We start from the raw sequence: 19046 nt of genomic DNA, 5'->3' as shown, positions 1-19046 counted from the left end.
GCCCAGAGCGGCCTCTTGGGGGTGCGAAGTTGGGATGGCTCTTCCCAGCTGATCTGCCAGGTGCGTGTAAGCCCCCATTTCCAGGTAGGCGGCTGAGGCTGAGCGGTTCTGTCGCCGACCCAGATGCAGAGCCAGGGTCAGGCCACGTTGCGCCCCCACTAGGCCCCCTCCCCTCACGGTGCACCGGGTCTCGCTTTTTCAGGTGACTATGCCTGGGGAGCCTGTGCACGTGGCGTGTGGTGTGGATCACATGGTGACTCTGGCCAGGTCCTTCATCTGAACCGCCTCCTCGATCTGCTGGAGCCCGGCCCTGGCCTCAGGACCACCTGGCCTGCTCAGCCAGGGCGGCCGCGGGGCTCTGGATGGGGCCCGAGAGGGTCAGGGCCCTCCGTGCGCTGGGCCGCGCTTCCCGCAGCCTGGAGCGGGGTGCTTGGAAGTGTTGGAGGCAGTCCCCCCTCCTGCCCAGGGTGAGGCGCTTGGCACAGACTCTGCCTCTGGGCTAAGTGGCCCTGGCAGGGCGAGGAGGATCTGCTTCATCTCTGCTCCTTCCCGGGGACACACGGTGGCATCCGCTGTCAAGTCTGGTCTTCAGAGAGCTCATCCGCTCAGCCGTCTCTGCGCGTTCTGGGATACCCACTGACGGCCCTGCACGGGGTCCTCCCTGGAAATGCCCATGGGCACCAGCCTGCAACCCTGTGGGCCTGCAGTAGTCACCTACCTTCTAACACTTCTTCCTGCCTGACTCAGAAGATTTGAGAGGCCCCTTGGGAAGATGAGCAAGGCCAGATTTCTACGGGCCAAGGGCTTTGAACACAGTCCGCAAAAGCTTGGCTGGAGTGCTCGCCTTGGAGAAGGAAAACTCAGACGGTGAAAAACATTTGCGTTAGTAACATAACATGTCCTTTTCTTTAACAGTCTTTTAAAAGTCTTTTTCGGAATAAAGTCTATTTTCTGCCTTTTCATTTTTAAGAACTTGAGAGGCCTTTTTATTTTAACCTAATCATTTAGGGATTAGCTTTCCAAAACAAGGCATTTGGTAAAGAGGCTACTAGAAGCCAGTGAAAAGAACTCTGGAAGACAGTCCTGCCCCCTCACTGCAACTGGGAGAGAACGCTGTATAAAAATAACTAGTTATGTCACAAACCAGGGTCTCACTCGAGGTGTACATACATCCCCCTCCTTTTAGCTGTTCACTCAACAAATGTTTACTGTTGTGTCCTGTATGTGCCAAGTATTGTTGATCACATATGAGTCACATGGGGACAGAAAACCCCCGCAAGCAGGTCTCATGATGCTTACATTCCGAGGAGGCAAAACAGTCAACAAGCCAAGTGCAAAGTGTGTTAGATGTTTGCGTGGGCTGTGGAGAAAAAGCAGAAGAGGGTGGTTGATGCTGGGAGGGTGACATTTATTTATTTATTTTTTTATGGAGGGTGACATTTAAAGTGGAACGGCCACTGTCGATGTCCTCGCTGTGGCCCGAGGCAGTGGGAACCAGCCAGATGGTGTCTGGGGGGTGGGGTGTGGTCCTGGGACCCCTCCTCACCTGGGCTCATACCACCTCCACTTCTCTATGGGCCGACCAGTTCTTGAGTTTCTTACAGCAAAGCTCTTCCATAAACTTGAAACAAATTGAAAACTGTCATTTTCCTTCCCAGAGTTCCTCTTGGGCCAAGGACCATGTCACCCTGGCGGTGAACAGTAACCCGTCTTCCGGGAGATACACGCCTCGAAGCTCATACTGATTTGCAGAGAGTGATGCCCCCAAAGGGCAGGCAGGGGACCTCCCAGTGATGCTCAGGGACCGTAGGGGATGGTGGTGATGGCGGGGGGGGGGGGGTCCTCCATTGAAGGTGAGGGTGGTTTTTAGCCTCCCCACAAGTGGCAGCCACGATAAGATCCGGTCACTACCTCCTCCTCAGACACTGTGTGTGTGAGTCGCTCAGTCGTGTCTGACGCCTTGTGACCCCATAGACTGTAGCCTGCCAGGCTCTGTCCTTGGGTTTTCCAGGCAAGAATATCGGAGTGGGTTACTGTTTCCCTCTCCAGGGGATCTTCCTGACGCAGGGATGGCACCTGGGTCTCCTGCTTCATGGGCAGAATCTTTACCATCTGAGCCGCCAGGGAAGGGACACAGTTAGATTTGTCTTAAAACTCAAGACAACGCTGGCCGGGTCTGTTCTGCCCGGCCAGGCAGCACGGCCGTTCCATCTGCGGGTGACGGGGGCTCCTGGTTGGAGTGCATGTGTCAGGCCCTTCCCACGACTTCCTCTGTGCTCCTCTCTCCAGTTCTGTCCTCTCATTTCCAGCCCCACTCCCCAGCCTCGCAGCATTGAACACAGAGAGGCCTTCTGTGCCACTGGCTTGGTCGCTGTGTTTCTTTTTGTTCCTGTGAAGGGTTAGGCTCTGGACACCTCTCACATGAGCAGATGTGTGGCTGACACCCTGAGTGAAGCGACCCCGGGCTGGCCCTGATGTGACCTCTCCTCCCACACTCAGACTGCGTCCGTTCACGGACGTTGGGGTCCGTAGCTGGGGCCAGTGCAGACCCCTGAAAAGGCAAAAGGACTCTACCACCGGCTTTTGCGGTGGATGATCTCTTCTAAGATGCCTGGGCCCTTCTTTTAAGTTTTGACAGCTATCAAGGGGCTGTTGGAATAACTCCCATCTTGGCCATCCTTCCTGCCGTGCATCCACATCTGGCTTCTCTAGGACATTGTTTTTTTAAAAAAATTGAAAATGTGAGACATATACTCTAAAACCATTTTCAAGTGTATAAGTGGGTGTAGCCTATTAGTCTTTTGTGCGACCATCACCATGATCTCATTCCACACGCTCCCTCTGGAGAGCTTTTCACCATTGTGAGCCCCCCACATCCCCACCAGCAGGGTTACACATGATCAAACCAAGGGCAGGTGGGGACTTCCCTGGTGCTCCAGTGGCTAGAATGCAGGGGCCCAGGTTTGATCCCTGGTCAGGGAACTAGATCCCACACACCACAACTAAGACCTGGAGCGGCCAAATAAAATTTAATAAAAAACCAAAAAACCAAAGGGAAGGCAGAGTGACCACTGAGGGTGCTCTTTCCTTCTGTGGCCCTCTATTTTTAAGAGCGGGTTCCATGCTGGGGCTCTTTGTGACCCTGCAGGCTGTAGCCTGCCAGGCTCCTCTCTGTCCATGGGATTTTCAGTGGATTGCCATTTCCTCCTCCAGACGAGTTTCCCGACCCAGGGATCGAACCTGCATCTCCTGCACTCCAGGTGGATTCTTTACCCACTGAGCCATCAAGGAAGCCCCTAAGAGTGATTGGGGAACTTTAAGAACTATACTGAAGCCAAGAAGAATTGAATCAGACTCTTTGGAGGTGCGGGGGGTGGGGTGGGGGTGGGGGTGGTCCCAGCACAGGGAACCCCTCCCCCCCTCCAGGAGAATGGTTTGCTGCAGTGAGATCCCTGCCAAGCAGCAGCCAAGCTGCTCCCACGTGGAATTATGCCTGGCTGGGGGGAGGGGCACCAGCCAATCCCTCCACATCCACGGTACCCGCCGTTCCTGACTGCACTGCGAAGGCTCTTGAGTCAGCCAGGGTCATCTCTCCTGATAGGCGGCTAGGACCCTGGCTGCCCCCTTTCCTCCTCCTATCAGCCATATTCAGTAACCCAGACTCACCAGGTGCTAAGTTTGATCTCTTGCACGAAGTCCTCCGCGGCTCCCCACGGTCTGTAGTGGAGTGTGAGGCCTCCAGCTGGCCTGACGACCCACCTCGTATTTCAGCCTCATTTCCTACCAGCCCCGTCCATTTCTGCACTCCCCTACTTCTCTGCTAGGCTCTCTGCGCCTTTGCTGTCCCTTCTGTTTGGGTCCCCCCGGCTTAACCAAGTTCAACCTAACATCCTGACTACTACTTCCTCCTGCCTGACTGTGGTCATGGCCCCAGGGAACGGCGGCATCCCCTTGTGGTCGAGCCTGGCACTGCACTTCCCCGAAATAGCCCATTTCCACATCTTTAAACCTGGAGCAACTCAGGTGCAAGGGGCCGTGACAGAGTCATCCGGGTCTCCAGCGCCCCCCCCCCCGCCACCAGCCCCCAACCCAAGGTCTAGCACTGCCCTACAGACACTAAACATGAATGAGCAGTGGGAAAAGGAGGCCTTTGCCGCTGTTGGGGGCAATTGGGTCCCCACCGATGCTGTGGCCCGTTTGAAATGTGAAGGGTTGAGGAGGGTGCTTCATCCTTGCAAACCCCAGGAAGAAAAGCCTTTGCAGCAACCAGAAGGACTGAGGGTCCAAGCACCTCCTTGGACTGAGGGTCGTGAACGAGGCTTCAGCTCCTGTTTTCACCCCCTTCCATTGTTAGGGCTACGTTTCCCGCAAGGCAGGGGTGAGGGGAGGGTGGGGTCTGATGTAGGCAGAGCCCTGCCCTGCTCACACCTGCCCTCCATGGAGAGCACCAGTGAGGAGCAGAGTGAGTGTGCGCAAGGTCCAGACCTGCTGGTCTCAGGCCTCTTCCTTCTTTTTTTTTTCAGCCATGTCGCACAACATGTGGGATCTTAGTTCCCTGACCGGGGATTGAACCCATGCCTGCTGCATTACAAGTGCAGTCTTAACCACTGGGCCCCCAGGGAAGTCCCTTAAGCCTTTCTTGCCAGGGCAGCCTGTGTCCACCTGCCAAGGGAGCAGGAGTCCCAGCTCCAGAGTGCTTGTGGGAGGGATGCTGAGCCTCCTGACCTCAGGTGTCTTCTCTGGAGGCATCAGCTCCTGGGCTTCCAGCCTCAAGAGACCTATTCCTGGGGGTGTGATGTCCTCAGCAGGGCCCCCGCCCCCCAGGCCCACCTCTGCCAGAGATACGAGGTGGGGGGGGGGGATGGTGAATGTAGCAGCCAGGCCAAGGTGGCCCGAAGGTTACCTTGACCTCTTGGTTTTCACACCCCCATCGTCCCCTCCAGGGCTCAGTCAGAGCTGGGCTGCAATGATGACAGAACATGGTGGAAAGGATGGTACATGAATTCTGAGGCTAGAAGAAAAACAGTTTGTTTTTTTTTTAGGTTCTGCCTTGGTCCTTGAATCACTTACTCTGGGGAAAACCAAGCACTTACTGTCAAGACATTCAAGCAGTGGAGACTCATGCGGGGACAGGCCAGCAGCCAGGCCCATCTTGCCAGCCTTGTGGAGGGGAGCACCTTAGAAATGGACCCTCTGGTCCCAGCAGAGGCTCTCAGATGCCTGCAGCCTCCTGAGAGTCTGAGCACAAACTCCTCCCAAATTCCAAACCAGAGAGATCAAGACACACGGATGGACCGTTTTAAAGCCTTATGCTTTGGGGGCAACGTGTTACACAGCATTAAGACAACCCCTCTTGCTCTCAGGGCGATTTCCTCTCATATTCTTGTTCTGCCTCCTCGCAGTTCCAGGCCGGTGTTCCCCCAACCACGGTACAGAGAAGGGAGGCAGGAGACGTGGCCCCGGATCAGCATGAAATCAGACAGCCGTCAACCAGCATCATTTGTTTTTTCTTCCGTTTTAATGAACACTTTACAAAGTACAAAATATACTGTCTTTTTGGGGGGAACATTAGGTACTTTTTTTCTCTCCGTCATACAGTACATGAATCTCGAGGGTTTTGTGTTTCTTCAAGAAAGAAAGAAAGCATGAGGGCCCTGGGCAGGGCTGCTCTGTTCTCCCCGCGCCCAGAACGTGGGACAGATAGATCTAAGTGCCACTGGTACTGCTGGTGACCCGGGGTGTGCCAGACCCCCAAGGCAAAGCCCCAGGCAGGGCAGAGGCCTCTCTGAAGCCCGCTGTGCAGCAAACATCCACTCACCCCCGTCTTGGGATAACGGAAATGGTTTTGGCAAAGAGCAGGAGGAGGACTTGGGGTTTTATTTGCCGTTAGCCCCTCCACTCCACCTCCAGTTTTGGAGCCAACGCTGCCCAGCTCTCCCTGGATCATTTTCTGAGCAAGATAAGCTGAAGCAATGGACAGGAAGATGCACTAGGCTTGGCCTCTGCCCTGGGACCTGAATTTGGCCTGTTTTCTACAAGCTCCTCACCCCCCACTCTGGCCTTGTTGGATGGACGCTCTCTGTGGATGAGCCCCAATAGGCAAGAGGGCACTGGCCCCCAGAACCTCTCCTTGTAAATACTGTCTTCAGGGCTGGCTGCTTCTGAGGAGTCTGCTGGGCAGATCTAGCCCTTGGGGCTGGCTGCATGGACCACCGGCCCCCTGCAGGGCGGAGCAGGGCCCCATGGGGACACCTCTGACCTCTCCCCCCTGTTAGTAGTTCAGTCGTGTCTGACCATTTGCCACCCCATGAACTGCAGCCTGCCAGGCTTCTCTGTCCATGGAGTTCTCCAGGCAAGAACACTGGAGTGGGTTGCCATTTCCTCCAGGGAACTTGCCCAAACCAGGGATCGAACCCGGGTCTCCCGTGCTGCAGGCACACTGCCGTCTGGGCCACCGGGGAAGCCTGCCCCCTCCCCAGAGCGGTTTTAACAAAGTCAAGGGGAGTTTGAGGCCTGCCATCCCCACCCCTTCAGTTCTGCATGTGGCCCACAGTAAGAATATACTGAGGCCTTGAAATACTGAACGAGCCAGTCCTTTTGCTCAAATTTGGGCTCTGCAGGTGTGTGCTCCCATATGCACCAGTGTTGACACAGCACACGTTCACACTCACATGCACATTTACACACACGTGTGCCCACAACACTGCTCTGACTCCCAACACTTCTCACTCTCACAGCCTGCCTGACCAAGAACCAAAAGCCACAAGGCCCCTCACCTCCAGGTTGCCCACGGAAGTCACAGGCCAGGCCACAGGCTTCTACCTCCATTCCAGGCCACTCTGGGCCCTTCAGCTCCAAGGGCAGAGGCTGCCTCAGCCCACAGCTCCCATCCTCCCCTCCCAAGAAAACAGGCTTTCCCGGAGGGTTTGGGTTTCAAAGCTGAAGGCCATAGCCCCACCCCACAGCTTTCTCCCTTGGTCTATGGAAAAGAATCCTTTTGCTGCCTCTAATTTGAAAAATGAAAGAAAGGAAAAGAAACTGGAGTGTAAGAAAAGCTATCTAGCTATACCAGGGCTCAACTCCCCTCACAAGTCCCGGCCACTCTTCCCAAGCCTGCCCTCTGCCGGGCTGACCACCGTCCGCCATCTTGGTCGACCAATAGGCGCCATCTTGGTCACGCCCCTACCAGGCAGCCTCTGAATAGAGCCTACTGCCCACTCCAGGCCTCGCCCTTGCCTCAGCACAGCATTCAGGAAACCTGAAAAGCCAAAGCCCCTGTCTTTCCACTGTTGGGAGAACCCATCGTCCTCCCCCAGGCTCTGTCTGCCAAGTCAACAGCTGACTCCACTCCATGGCGGCCATGACAGTGGCAGACTGACGACTCCCCGGCCCCGGCTGGGCAGACACGCTGGCGGCACTTCCTTTCTACGCCCCTACCATTTTCACTCAGGGGAGTGGCCATACACCTTTGTCAGCCACTACCTGGAAGGTCCCCACAGTCCCCACTCTTAGCTGGGGCTAGGACGGGCCCTGGTTGTGCCCACATCCTGATCCAGGGACTCAGAAAGGTGGCCCAGGGTGGCTGGGAACTGTGGCCGAAGGCGCTGGTGGCGGGTGGGCAGGTTCATCTTCATTCATCAGGCAAATGGTGCCCTTGGCTTGGGGTCGGGGCCTGGCCCTTCCCGTCACCCCGGAGCCTCCTGTCCTGAGCTCTGAGGCCTCCTCCTCTGTCACCTCCGAGGGGACGTGCCCCAACCGACCATGCATCTTCTGGACACACCACACTGGTCACCAAGGCCGCGCTGCCTGAACAGGGGGGGTCACAGTGGCCAGCTCCAGGTCACCCAGTCCCTCCCTCCCCACCAGGGGCCTGGGGCCTGGAGCTGACAGGAGGGGGAGAATGCTGGTGCTTGGGGGGTTCTGGGACCCCTGAATCCTGGGGGAGGGCTGTGAGCCTCTCTGCTTGGATGGGTGCTCTGGGCAGAGGGCAGTGGGGAGGGCACCACCTCCTAGGGGGCTTTAGAGACCCCTGTGGAGAGAGGGGGTGTCAAGTGGGCACTGCTGAGTCTCTGCTGGGCCAGGACTGGAGCTGAGGTGGAAAGGGGTTTCTTAGGAGCCGGGGAGCCCAAGTTGAGTGTTGAACCAAAGAGGCAGATTTTCATAACAGGGGGTGGGGGCGAAGTGGGGGTCTCGACTCCCCATCTCCCTCACCCTCCCTACCTTAACCTCTCACCCTGTGTTCATGGATGAGGCAGGTGAGGAGTGAGGGGGCGGTGAGACAGTTTGAGCTTTTCTTACCAGGGAACAGTGCACACTTAAGACACAGCTGGGACCCTGGTGGCGGCTCCGGGGCTCCATGCTCAATAAGCCAGAGCCAAGAGTGTCTCAGCTCAACAGGGCCCCTTCGGGCCGCCTCCCTGTGGGTCTGGAGACCCCTGGGGGCAGCCAGCCAGTGGGGTAATCACTTTCTCTTCCCCCAGACTGCTGGACATCAAGTCACTGTCTCACGGGCACATAGACACCGAGGATGCTCTGGCCTCCCCGCATGGCAAGAGGATGGGGAGGGCTGGGAAACAGAGGGTGGGGTTCCCAGCCCGTGGGTTGGATACACACCAGTGTAACCCGGAGAGCCAAATCCTTGCACCAACCCCTCAAGGAAACAACATCCAGGGCTTCCATCTCTTTCTCGGTTACCCGGGGCCAGTCCCTAGGAGGAGACCCGAGGAAAGAACCTGTGGCTTCTAACCTTGCAGGTGAAAGAAATCCGGTGATGGAGGCATTGGGGGGGGGTGGGGGTGGAGCAGACCTGGACGGAGCAATGCCGAAGGGGCTGTTCCTTTCCAAATGCGCTTCCCCTTTATGGCCCTGTCCCCAAAATAAAACAGGGGTGTCCAGCGGCCTTGGAAACGGAACTAAAGGGAGGGGCTGAATCCCAGCTTTCAAAGGAGACTCAGGGAGAAGGGGGTAGGGACCCTCAACCCCCACCCTGGGGCTCTGTTCTTGGTTGCTGGTCTGATTCTCTCAAGGCAGGGCCGAGGCAGCCAGCCGGCTTCTCTGATCATCGTATTGCCTATATACTTGAATTAAAAATACACGGTGGCTCAAAACGTGCCTGTGTGCACGGCAGACACAGCGGGGCGGAGGCCCTCACGCCCACACATACACGCACACGCGTGTGCACGCTCACACGGTATATATTAACATATATATTGCTCAAGTATATATGCTATTTACAGTATATATCTATATCAACATAAAACACAGGTATTTATATGTGTGTACAATATACGTCCTAGTAGATCTGGGGGGGATCACACGCTTCTTGGGGTCACGGGGCCGACACACTAGCTCGGCGGGGAGGAGAGGCGGGGAAGCAACACGGGGAGGAGCTGACAGGAAGGGGTCTGGAGGGCACGCCACAGGAAAATCAAGGCCTTCCAGGCACAGAGGGGGTGCTCAGGACGTGGGGGGCTGCCCCGCCCACGTGGTCACCCCGGTTTTGGAACCAGCAAACAACTGACATGTTTTGGTTTTTCTGAAGTTTTGTGCAAAATGACTTCCAAAAAAAAAGGTTCCGAATCAGTGCTTGGGCTCTGAACATCTGTAAGGATTCAGAGACATACCTCCAACACCGGGTGGGTTTCCAGGGCTCAGAGGGTCCCATGTGGCCTGGAGAAGGGGGAGAGTGGGGCTTCACCCGGTCAAGAGAATGGCCCCTCTCCTCCCAGCTTCTCAGGGACGGCCCGGACACCACCACCAGCTGGGGAGGAGGCAGGGGTGCCGCCCTGTTCTCCGGGGCGGGGGCTGGTCTGCCACCTGGCTGGCCATCTCCCCACAGCCCGTCGAAACCTTCCTCTGAGGCTTTAGAACCACTCTGCCTTGGCAGCTCTGTGTGGGGTGCCCCTGGGGACCCCTGGATCGTAACTGACCTCTGCTCCCAGCTGCCTGCTCTGAAGGGAAAGCCAAGGCCCCTGGCAGCAGCTCCGATTCTCAGGCCTGTCCCTGGAGCCACAGGACGTCAAACCAAGCGATGTCACACTTTGGGTCCCGACAGCGTCGGCAGGCCCTGTCCCCTGAAACTATTGCCAGCCACAGCCTGGGTAACAAACACATTAAATAGGAAGCTACAAGGTACGGTTTTCTCTATTAAGGCTCAGATAAGCTGCCTCCCAGGTCAAGTTCTCATGAACGCCACGGTCCCTGGACAGAGGGGTGGGTAGGCGGGCGGGCGAGTTGGGGGCAGGGGCCTTCCACGCTCCCCCACAAGCGGGGCAGGGAGAGGAGGGCAGGACGATGGGGGAGCCCTGTGCTGGTCTCGTTGATTGCTGGGGAGGTGGGGGTGACCTAAGAAAACCCCAGCTCAGAATGTTGGGGATGCCCCCACTTGGGGAAAACCGAGGCTCTGCCAGCCCCAGGAGGGTCCAGGGAAAGCAGACGGGACAGGAGCTGTTGCCCCAGGCTGGTGGGTCTCCTGGGAACCACCTCCCCACCCCCCAGGATGAGCGCTTGTGGTGGGGAGGGTCTGGACAGGGCCCCCTTGGCAGTCTTGCTGGGAGTCGGGGTACAGGCCCTGTGGTTGGCAGCCAAGGAAGGTTCTGGGTGGCCGAGGTCCCCCCCAGCTCGGGGCCCCACCCTCAGAGCCTCACCAGCACAGGATTAGAGAGCCGCCCACTGGCCTCCACTCTGCAGGGACCAGCCCAGAGCCAATGGGTCCAGAGACCAGATGGGGTCCAGAGCCCCAGCCCTCATGAGGGCCTTCCCCGGCTCTATGAACTTGGCCCTGCTCAGCCAGCCCCCAAGATGACACGAGAATCGGTACCCCAGTGTCCCAGAGGCACCAGCTTCCTTCGGCGTTTGCCCTCGGCTGTGGGTGAGGCTGGACGAGAAGGTGGGTCAGTGGACAAGCTCCCTTGGCCCTGGACATCATTTTCTCGATTGAGGGTGGGGGAGGAGGAGAGGGCGTACTCTCTGGAGGGTCTGGGGGCTCCAGGAAGGCAGGAGGAGGGCATGGGGAGGCCTTGGCTTGGGTCCCAGGCCTGGCGGGGTCAGCCATCGGGGGGCGTCTCCTAGAGACCCCGCCTCTGGGGGCCCTGGGGCCGGTTTTCCAGTCTGTTGAGAAATACTGCAAGAAGAGTCTTCAGGGTGGGGCCGGGTCCAGGCCTGGGGGGTCGGATGGGAGGAGCGGAAGGGGCCCTTCTAGTGCTTCTCTGCTTGGCTGACTTTCAGGGCGCTGATGACGCCGTTGATGTTTTCTTCCGGTACCTGTGAGGGGCGGGAAGTAAACATCTGGGAGCCGCCGCACCGGGCCTCCCCTGCCCCGGGGTGGGGGCCCGACACTCACCAGTGCGTGGTCAAACTTGAAGGTGCTAATGTAGTAGGCGGGGATGTCTGCGGCGGCCAAGGGCTCGGAGATCTGGGCCACGATGCCGCACTCATCTGGGGACAGAGGCGGGGACCACGCTCAGCCCTCCCCGCTGCTGGCACCCAGCGCAGCCTCGGCCGTTCCCCGACAGGTTGCTCAAGCTCCTGCTTTCCTGCCTGGTCTCCCGGGGCCCCTGGCTGGACCCACAGGCCCCTCTGCTGGTCGTACAGGCCTCGTGCCTGCATCCTGACTGTCCTGCGACGTGGTGCAGACTGGTTGTGTCCTAAGATTCTTATACTACAGACACATTTGTTTTTATTTCTATAAAATAAGGCGGGAGGGAGATGAGGGTCTAGAATGGTGCCTTTCAAACAGTGGCCGGTGACGTGTTTGGGACATGAATTTAGAAGGCTGGTGACTAGCGCTTTAGAAAGCGACAATAGGGGACTTCCCTGGTGGGTCCGGTGGTTAAGAATCCGCCTGCCAATGCAGGGGACCCAGGTTCGATCCCTGAGTTGGGAAGATTCCACATGCTGCGGGGCAACGAAGTCCTCGCACTGCAATGAGTGAAGGCCAGGAGCCTGTGCTCCGCAACTAGGGACGCCACCGCAATGAGAAGCCTGGACACTGCGACTAGGGAGTAGCACCTGCTCTCTCCAACTAGAGGAAGCTCTCGGGCAGCAGCGCAGACCCAGTGCAGCCAAACGTAAGTAAATAAAACTAACAACAACAACAAACGACAACAGGAAAGGGAAGGGCCAAGAGCTCGGACAGCACTGCCGTGAGTGCCGTTTTGTGAAACCGTAGAGTTGTTTAGCGTATGTGTGTGCTGGGCTCTGATGGAAAACACATTTCCAGCAAACCATGGTCAGAAACATATGGCGTCTGCCAATCTAGAATCTTTCTGATTCTCAAAAAGTTGTTTTTCTTGCAGGGCTATTTTTAATTACTTTTGGCCGAGGTGGGTCTTCATGGCTGCACGGGCTTTGCTGGAGTTGCAGCAGGTGGGGGCTACTCTCCGGTTGTGGTGTGTGGGTTTCTGATTGCCGTGGCCTCTCTTGTTGCAGAGCATGGGCTCTAGGGCGCGTAGGCTTCAGGAGCTGACACTCCCACGCTCTAGAGCACCGTTTCAACAGCTGTGGTGCACGGGCTTAGCTGCTCTGCGGCATGTGGGATCCTCCCGGATCAGGGATCGAACCTGTGTCTCCTCCCTGGCAGGTAGATTCTTCACCACTGAGCCACTAGGGAAGCCTTGCAGGGCTATTTATAGCTATTAGCCTGGCGTTAACACCCTCCACACTCCAGAAAGGCAGGTTCCACTGCTGCTTCTTATATGCCAAATGCCAGGACCCCTGGTGCCTGCCCATGAGGCCACTCAAAGCAGCACTCAGCAACTACAGTTGCTAAGATGACTCACGTTTCATTCACTATCCCACCTCAATTCTTCCTTCATCCTGACTTTCTTTTTTCTGTAATGTTATTAAAGTGGGTGTGCTTTGGTAAACTCTAAACCAAAACTGGGAATAAAAAAACAAGCTGATACGCATGGCTAATTGTTAGAGAAATACATATAAAATGACAATGAGGTACCTCCTCTCATCCCAGTCAGAATAGCCATCATTAAAAAAAGTCTACAAATAACAAGTGCTGGGAAGGTGAGGGGGAAAAGGGAACCTTCCTATAATTGATGGTGAGAATGTAAGTTGGTGCAGCCATTATGGAAAACAGATATGGAGGTTCCACAGAAAACTAAAAGTAGAATTATCATGTGATCTAGGAATCCCACTCCTGGACATGTATGTGGACAAAACTCTAATTTGAAAAGAAACACGCGTCCCTATGTTCACAGCAGCCAAGACGTGGAAACAATCGAAATGTCCACTGACAGATGAATGGATAAAGAAGATGGGGTGGAAGAAAATCAGGAAAGACAAGCATCGTATGATAGCGCTTATATGTTGAATCTAAAATATGATACAAATGAACGATTAGTTCACAGACATCCCTGGCGGTCCACTGGTTAAGAATCCTGCCCATGCAGGGGACACGGGTTCAATCCCTGCTGTGGGACGACTCCACATGCCAAGGGGCAAGTAAGCCTGTGTGCCACAACAGCCGAGCCCACGAGCTGCCACTACTGAAGCCCCAGTGCCTAGAGCCCATGCTCCGCAACAAGAGAAACCGCCGCAGTGAGAAGCCGGAGCACTGCAGCTAGAGAGTAACCCCTACTCAGTGCAGCTAGAGAAAGCCCGTATATAGCAACAAAGACCCAGCCCAGCACCCCCTCCCCCCAAAAAACTGTACTCACTTACAAAACAGAAATAAGACTCACAGACACAGCAAATAAACATGGTTACCAAAGGGGAAAGGGGGTCACTGGGGGGATAAATCAGAATGAGTATGGGGTGAACAGGTACCCACTGCTACACATAAAACAGTGTCGAACCCCAGGGGCTCACCAAATCCCAGGGGCTGTCCTCCAATCCGCACCATCTTCCAGAGCTCCCCAGATGCGCTCGTGAACAACAAATTACTAGGAAACCTTAAAAGGGAGCAAGAGATGTCAACCCCCAGATGCTGAGAGTGCTCCCTCCACCAGCTCTCCCTGGAACGCTCCCTGTCGCGGGGGCATCGATGCTGGGCTGGAACTCAGGGACCCCAAGGACCCTCCGAGACCTCAGCCCATGCGCTTTGCACCTTCCTCCTCCAGGGGTGGGTGGGGTGGGGAGCAGGACGGCAAAGCTGGGATTGCGCTTTGGAACAACTGCCCCCTTTGCTCAGGCTGGTCAGGGTACCCCTCCTCAGCTCCAGACTGGAGGGATGGGGTAGGGGGCGTCAAACAGCACTGGATGGCGCTGGGTGACTCGGGGCCTTCGTCTCTGAGTGGCCTGTCATTTGTAAGCTGGGGCCGCTCACCTGCAATGAAGGGCTGGGGCGGGGACTTGTTAGGACCAAGTGGGTGACGGGTCCATCGTCAGCCTCCACCCGGGGCCCGGCTCACCTCTGCTGGGTCTGCACGTCCATCACCAGGGAGATGTAACCCTCGATGAGGGAGAAGGAGAAGAAGCGGATGTGGTCGCAGTCATCGCCGGACGCCAGCGGGTCCTTCACTCTGGGGGCCGGGGGAGATGGTGAGGGGTGGAGTGAGGGACCCACTGCACCCTGACCCGCACCCGGCCCACCTGCCCTGCCTGTTAGCTACGGGGTGTCCAGGCAGGCACCGACCAAATCCTTGCTCTGCCCCTGCCTTGCTGGGGGACCCCTGAGCCACTGCCCCCACGTTGGTCTCCACACCAGTGAGATGCAGGTGATTCCACGGCATTCACGGGGTGAGCACCGACCTTCACAGTGTTGAAGACCCAGCCAGTCCTCTGCATGAGCTATACTTGCCCCTTCCTGGACAGGGTTTCTCTGTCCCTGTGTTGGCCAACATCTCAGGGCACAGTCTGTGGTCACTGCCAGCTGGCTGGCCCCTGGCCCCACCCCACTTGGTGCTGGCTGAAACTTAAAATCTGCCCTGAGGAAAAATGCAAAGTTGTCGTCCACCAAATGAAAAAAACCTGAGTCCCTGGTTCTTCAAATGACTGGGCCTGCCCAGGAGCTCAGGGGACCCTGGGGTGTTCATAATAACATCTATATGTGGGCCTGGGGTTTCCTCAAGTTTTGGGGTTTGCAATGAATCAATTCTCCCCTTTAAGAAAGGGGATCTGGGGTAGAGTCATGTCTCTCTTCTCAAGCTAGTTCCCAGGGCAGGTCTGTGCCTCTCCCCTTGAACTAGCTCCCAGGACAGGTCTGTTTCACCCTCCTCGGATTAGCTCCCAGAGCAGGCCTGTGCCTCCCCCCTCAGACTGGGGCTTGTAGGCAGATTCGTGTCTCCTTGGCCCACCCTGCACCCCCTTACCCCCGAGGGGGCCCTACCCGTTGGAGTAAAACATGACGTCCATGAGGAGTGTGGCAACGGTGGGCAGCGTGTCGGGGTCCAGACTGGTGACACAGAACCTGTTGCTCGGGCTGGACAGAGGGTGGATGACGGGCCTCTGGACTGTGGGAGCACAAATATGAGGGATGCTGAGGGCAGGAGGAGAGGAGGCGGCAAGGCACTTGGGGTGGGGGGTGGTCAGCCAGCAGCTGTTCTGGGGAAGTCCAATGGCAGGCTCTGAGATCTGGCCCTGGTCACTTTTGTAGCTCCCCGCAGCCCCTGCAGCTCTCCTAATTCTCTGGGCTCACCCCCCCAGACCCCTGGGCCTTTGCACGTGCCATGCCATCTGCCTGGAAAGCCCTTCCCAAACTTCACCACGTATCGTATTAGCTCCTACTTGTGCTGTAAGTTTTTCAGCCTGAGAGTCACTGCCTCTGGGAGGCCCACACCGATACCCCGCGCTGGGTCAGCAGTGGCCCCTGGCCGTTTCTGGCTGTGTCCACATCCGTCGCCCTTTGGAGATCCCGGGTCTGAGGACTGTTGAATCATGTGACGCCTGGCCCTCAGCCAAGGCTCTGAGAATGGTGGCGCCCAGGGGCAGGACCTGGTCATTTCCTGAAGTTTCTCTGCACAACCCTCCCCTCCCTCAACTCACCCATCTTGGGCTTCACAAAGCCGTTGGTGATGCCGAGGTTCTCAGCCGCCACTGTCTCGCCATTGACGACCCGCAGGATGGTGAACTCTGATGACAAGGTGTGGGTGACGAAGGGCAGGTCCCGCTCACGCACCTGGGGACGAGCAGTCAATGAAGTGAGTGTGCCGTGATCCCCGGATGGAGCGGGGCTGGGGGCACTGGCCCCTTCACTCTGAAATTCTGTGCCCAGAACCAGCATCCCCCTCCCGGCCTCCTGCTGTCCTGACTGGGACAGGGGCACGTGGAACCGGGACCTGGGACCCGGTGCACGTGACTCTCCAGGGACAGAGGAAGGACCAGAGGGGAGAAGATGCTCCACTGAGGCCAGGACGTGTGGGTCCACGCCCCACTCCCTTTAGAAAGTGGGGCGGGCCTGCCCCGCCCCTCCCGGGCCCACACCCTCCAGGACGGCCACGCCCCATGGGAGAAGAGCATGAATAACAGTGGCCAGGAATTGCTGTCGGCTCTGTGACTGCACAGAGATCAAACTAGTCCATCCCAAAGGAAATCAACCGTGAATATTCATGGGAAGGCCTGATGCTGAAGCTCCAATACTTTGGCCACCTCATGCGAAGAGCCGACTCACTGGAAAAGACCTGGATGCTGGGCAAGATTGAGGGCAGGAGGAGAAGGGGGCTGCAGAGGATGAGACGGTTGGATGGCATCACAGACTCAATGGACATGAGTCTGAGTAAACGCTGGGAGATAACGAAGGACAAGGAAGCCTGGGGTCGCAAAGCGCCACACGATTTAGCAACTCAACAACAACTGTGACCAGAAACGCCTGCCCCCCTGGAGGAAGCGGTATGGGATTGGGAAGCCCACACATCTGGCATCCAGTTCAAACCAAACAATAGTCCACTCAAAAAGGGCAGGTAGTGGATGGAGCTAGAGCCTAGTCCGGGCCATGCTGACACTGGACTGATGACCCCAAGGTCCCCTTCACCTCTCTCTGAGCAGATCGTGAAATGGGGGTGGGGGCACAGACTTTGCAGATCACGTTGGTGGGGGTGCCTGCATCGTGGCTTACCAGGATGAAGTCCGTCTGGTAGGTGGACAGCATGAACACCGAGATGTTCTGATCGGCCAGCGGGGCGATGACTGACTTGGCGATCTTGGTCACACCGATGGGCTGGGAGCTGGAGAAGCTGCCGCCGCCAGACACCACATTGAGGGCCAGCCAGGTGGCATCAGCCACGCTCAGGTGTTCCGAAGAGGGCAGTTCTGGAGGGGGACATGGAGGGCCGGTCTGTGACTGATGGGCCCCCGCTGTGTGACCTCGGCCAGCCCGCCCTCTGGACCCCAGCACCCTCATCTGTCAGAGGAGGACGGGAGACTGGCCTCTGTCCATCTTGGGAGGATTGGGCAGGGAAGACCTTCAGTGGAGTCTGGACGTGCCGGGCAGCTCAGGAGGGGGGGGCCCGGGGACGAGGGGTTTATCTGCGCTGGGCCTCAGTTCCCAGCTGTGAGGGATGAGTACTTGGCAGTGATTCTCTTGTTTCTGGTTCTCACGACCCTCCCGGGTGCCAGGTCCTGTTATCACCACTTTAACCAGGTGGAACAGGTCCTGTGGTTTTCAAACTGGCTCCCAGGAACCTCTCAGTGGGGCTGGGGGTGGAGGGGAGGGAGGCCAGGAGAAGACAGGATCGAGGGTCTAAGATTTCTCTCTCTGCTTTCATCAGACCTATCACCCAAGTCATCCTGAGAGCCTGGAGATCCTGCCGGGAGGGTCCACCAGGGACACGGTGGGGTAGGGTCAGGCGGCCAGTGATCCCAGAGTCTCCTGGACTGGCTTGTGAAGACCATCCCGCCCACCCCGTCCTGCAGAGAGAGCACCCAGGGGAGGCTATGTGTGGGACATGGTACATGTGTATGCCTAGCTGTACAGACAGGCAGCCACTGAACTCTCTGTGCCTCGTGGCTGTCTGTTCAAACCCGCCCCAGACCAGGACTGTTATTTCACCCCATTCATGCGACAAACCAGAGATCTGAGGGACTGCTGACTTAAACAAGATCACTTAGGGAACAACAGAGCCAGAATTCAAACCCAGGTCTGACTTATACACAGACTCTCATGCTCTGTGCCGGGCACTGCATGGGAAGAAGGGCCAGGTCCCCAATTAGCGCAGGGGCTAAGAAGAGAGGCCTGGACCTTGGGGATTTAAGGGGGCTCTCAGGATCATGATGACGCCTGAGGGAGGCTGTGCAGGATGGCTCTGGAGGCCTCACCCAGGCTCCTACCTGCCCAGCTCCGGTCGTCATGGCAACCACAGCCTAGGGAGCCCATTGGCCCCGCTGCCTGAGAAGGGGCCAGTCCTCCGCTAGGCTGGCTGGAGAAGCAGGCTGCCTCCCAGAGAAGGGAAGGGGCTTGGGAGGTGGAGCGGGAGAAAAGGCTTAAAAAAATAAAAGGTTCTGATTTCAGGCTTCCACCTGTTACCTGGGGTGTCGGAAAAGAGACTTCTCAGCTCCAGGACCACCAGAAGAATCACTGCCCCGCCAGAGCCAAGAGTCCCAGCTCAATTCTGAAATCCTAAGGGGCCTGGAACTGGCCAGAGGGGACTTCCTGGGGACAGCATTGTGAGCCCAGCCTGCCATCTATTTTTTTCTCTTGGTATTTTTGGCCATGCCACGTGCCAAGTAGCACGGTCCCCCGACCAGGGACTGAACCTGGGTCTCTGCAGAGAAAGCACCGAATCCTAACCACCAGGCCGCCAGGGAATCCCCCTAACCATGCCATCTTGAGCAAAGACAGCCCGAGGAGCCAGCGAGGGCTGGGGTGCCCTATGGTCCTGTCATCTAAAGCCATTTGATAAACATATTAATAAATAAAATATTAACAAATAGATTTAACAGGAAAAGTTTTAAAAAGTCCCTTTTCATGAGGACTGAATCCCAAAAGGCCTCTTGGGAAAACTCTGGAGGGGTCCTTCCTGTAAGGGTCAGCTCAGGCATCATGACCACGTTGGCTGTCAGGAACCTGCCCTCTGCCTGCCTATTCCAAGCTCCTCACAACTCAGAGCTGCCCGGCAGCTCCCACATTCTCTGGAGCACCAGCTAAAGTCCTGGTGACC

The 19046-nt window shown here is 57.0% G+C and overlaps 2 protein-coding genes across 8 annotated transcripts in view; one reads left to right on the top strand and one right to left on the bottom strand.

Annotated features, from left to right (window-relative positions):
- The window catches only part of RCC1L (RCC1 like), a 37693-nt gene extending 30964 nt beyond the window's left edge, over positions 1-6729 (top strand). For 4 of the 6 annotated variants that reach the window (XM_065924791.1, XM_065924786.1, XM_065924788.1 and 1 more), the window contains one exon: positions 5043-6729. In XM_065924791.1, coding sequence (XP_065780863.1) covers positions 5043-5234 — 192 coding nt within the window. In that variant the 3' untranslated portion in view covers positions 5235-6729. Of the gene's footprint in view, positions 1-202; positions 973-5042 lie in introns of those variants that run through there. The other 2 variants (XM_065924787.1, XM_065924789.1) reach the window with 1 other exon arrangement.
- Positions 6730-9176: 2447 nt separating this feature from the next.
- Positions 9177-19046, bottom strand: part of CASTOR2 (cytosolic arginine sensor for mTORC1 subunit 2) — a 50906-nt gene continuing 41036 nt past the window's right edge. For both annotated transcript variants that reach the window (XM_065924795.1, XM_065924796.1), the window contains exons 3-9: positions 17006-17199; positions 15937-16069; positions 15281-15404; positions 14364-14474; positions 13822-13904; positions 11342-11436; positions 9177-11262 (exon numbers count right to left, since the gene is read on the bottom strand). In XM_065924795.1, the coding sequence (XP_065780867.1) occupies positions 11197-11262; positions 11342-11436; positions 13822-13904; positions 14364-14474; positions 15281-15404; positions 15937-16069; positions 17006-17199 (806 nt within the window). In that variant the 3' untranslated portion in view covers positions 9177-11196. The remainder of the gene's footprint in view (positions 11263-11341; positions 11437-13821; positions 13905-14363; positions 14475-15280; positions 15405-15936; positions 16070-17005; positions 17200-19046) is intronic.

The sequence above is a fragment of the Muntiacus reevesi genome, chromosome 2 (assembly GCF_963930625.1).
Source record: "Muntiacus reevesi chromosome 2, mMunRee1.1, whole genome shotgun sequence".
NCBI classification, from domain to species: Eukaryota; Metazoa; Chordata; class Mammalia; order Artiodactyla; family Cervidae; genus Muntiacus; species Muntiacus reevesi.
The sequence above is the reverse complement of the archived record's forward strand: the minus strand, read 5'-3'. Positions and strand labels throughout refer to the sequence as shown.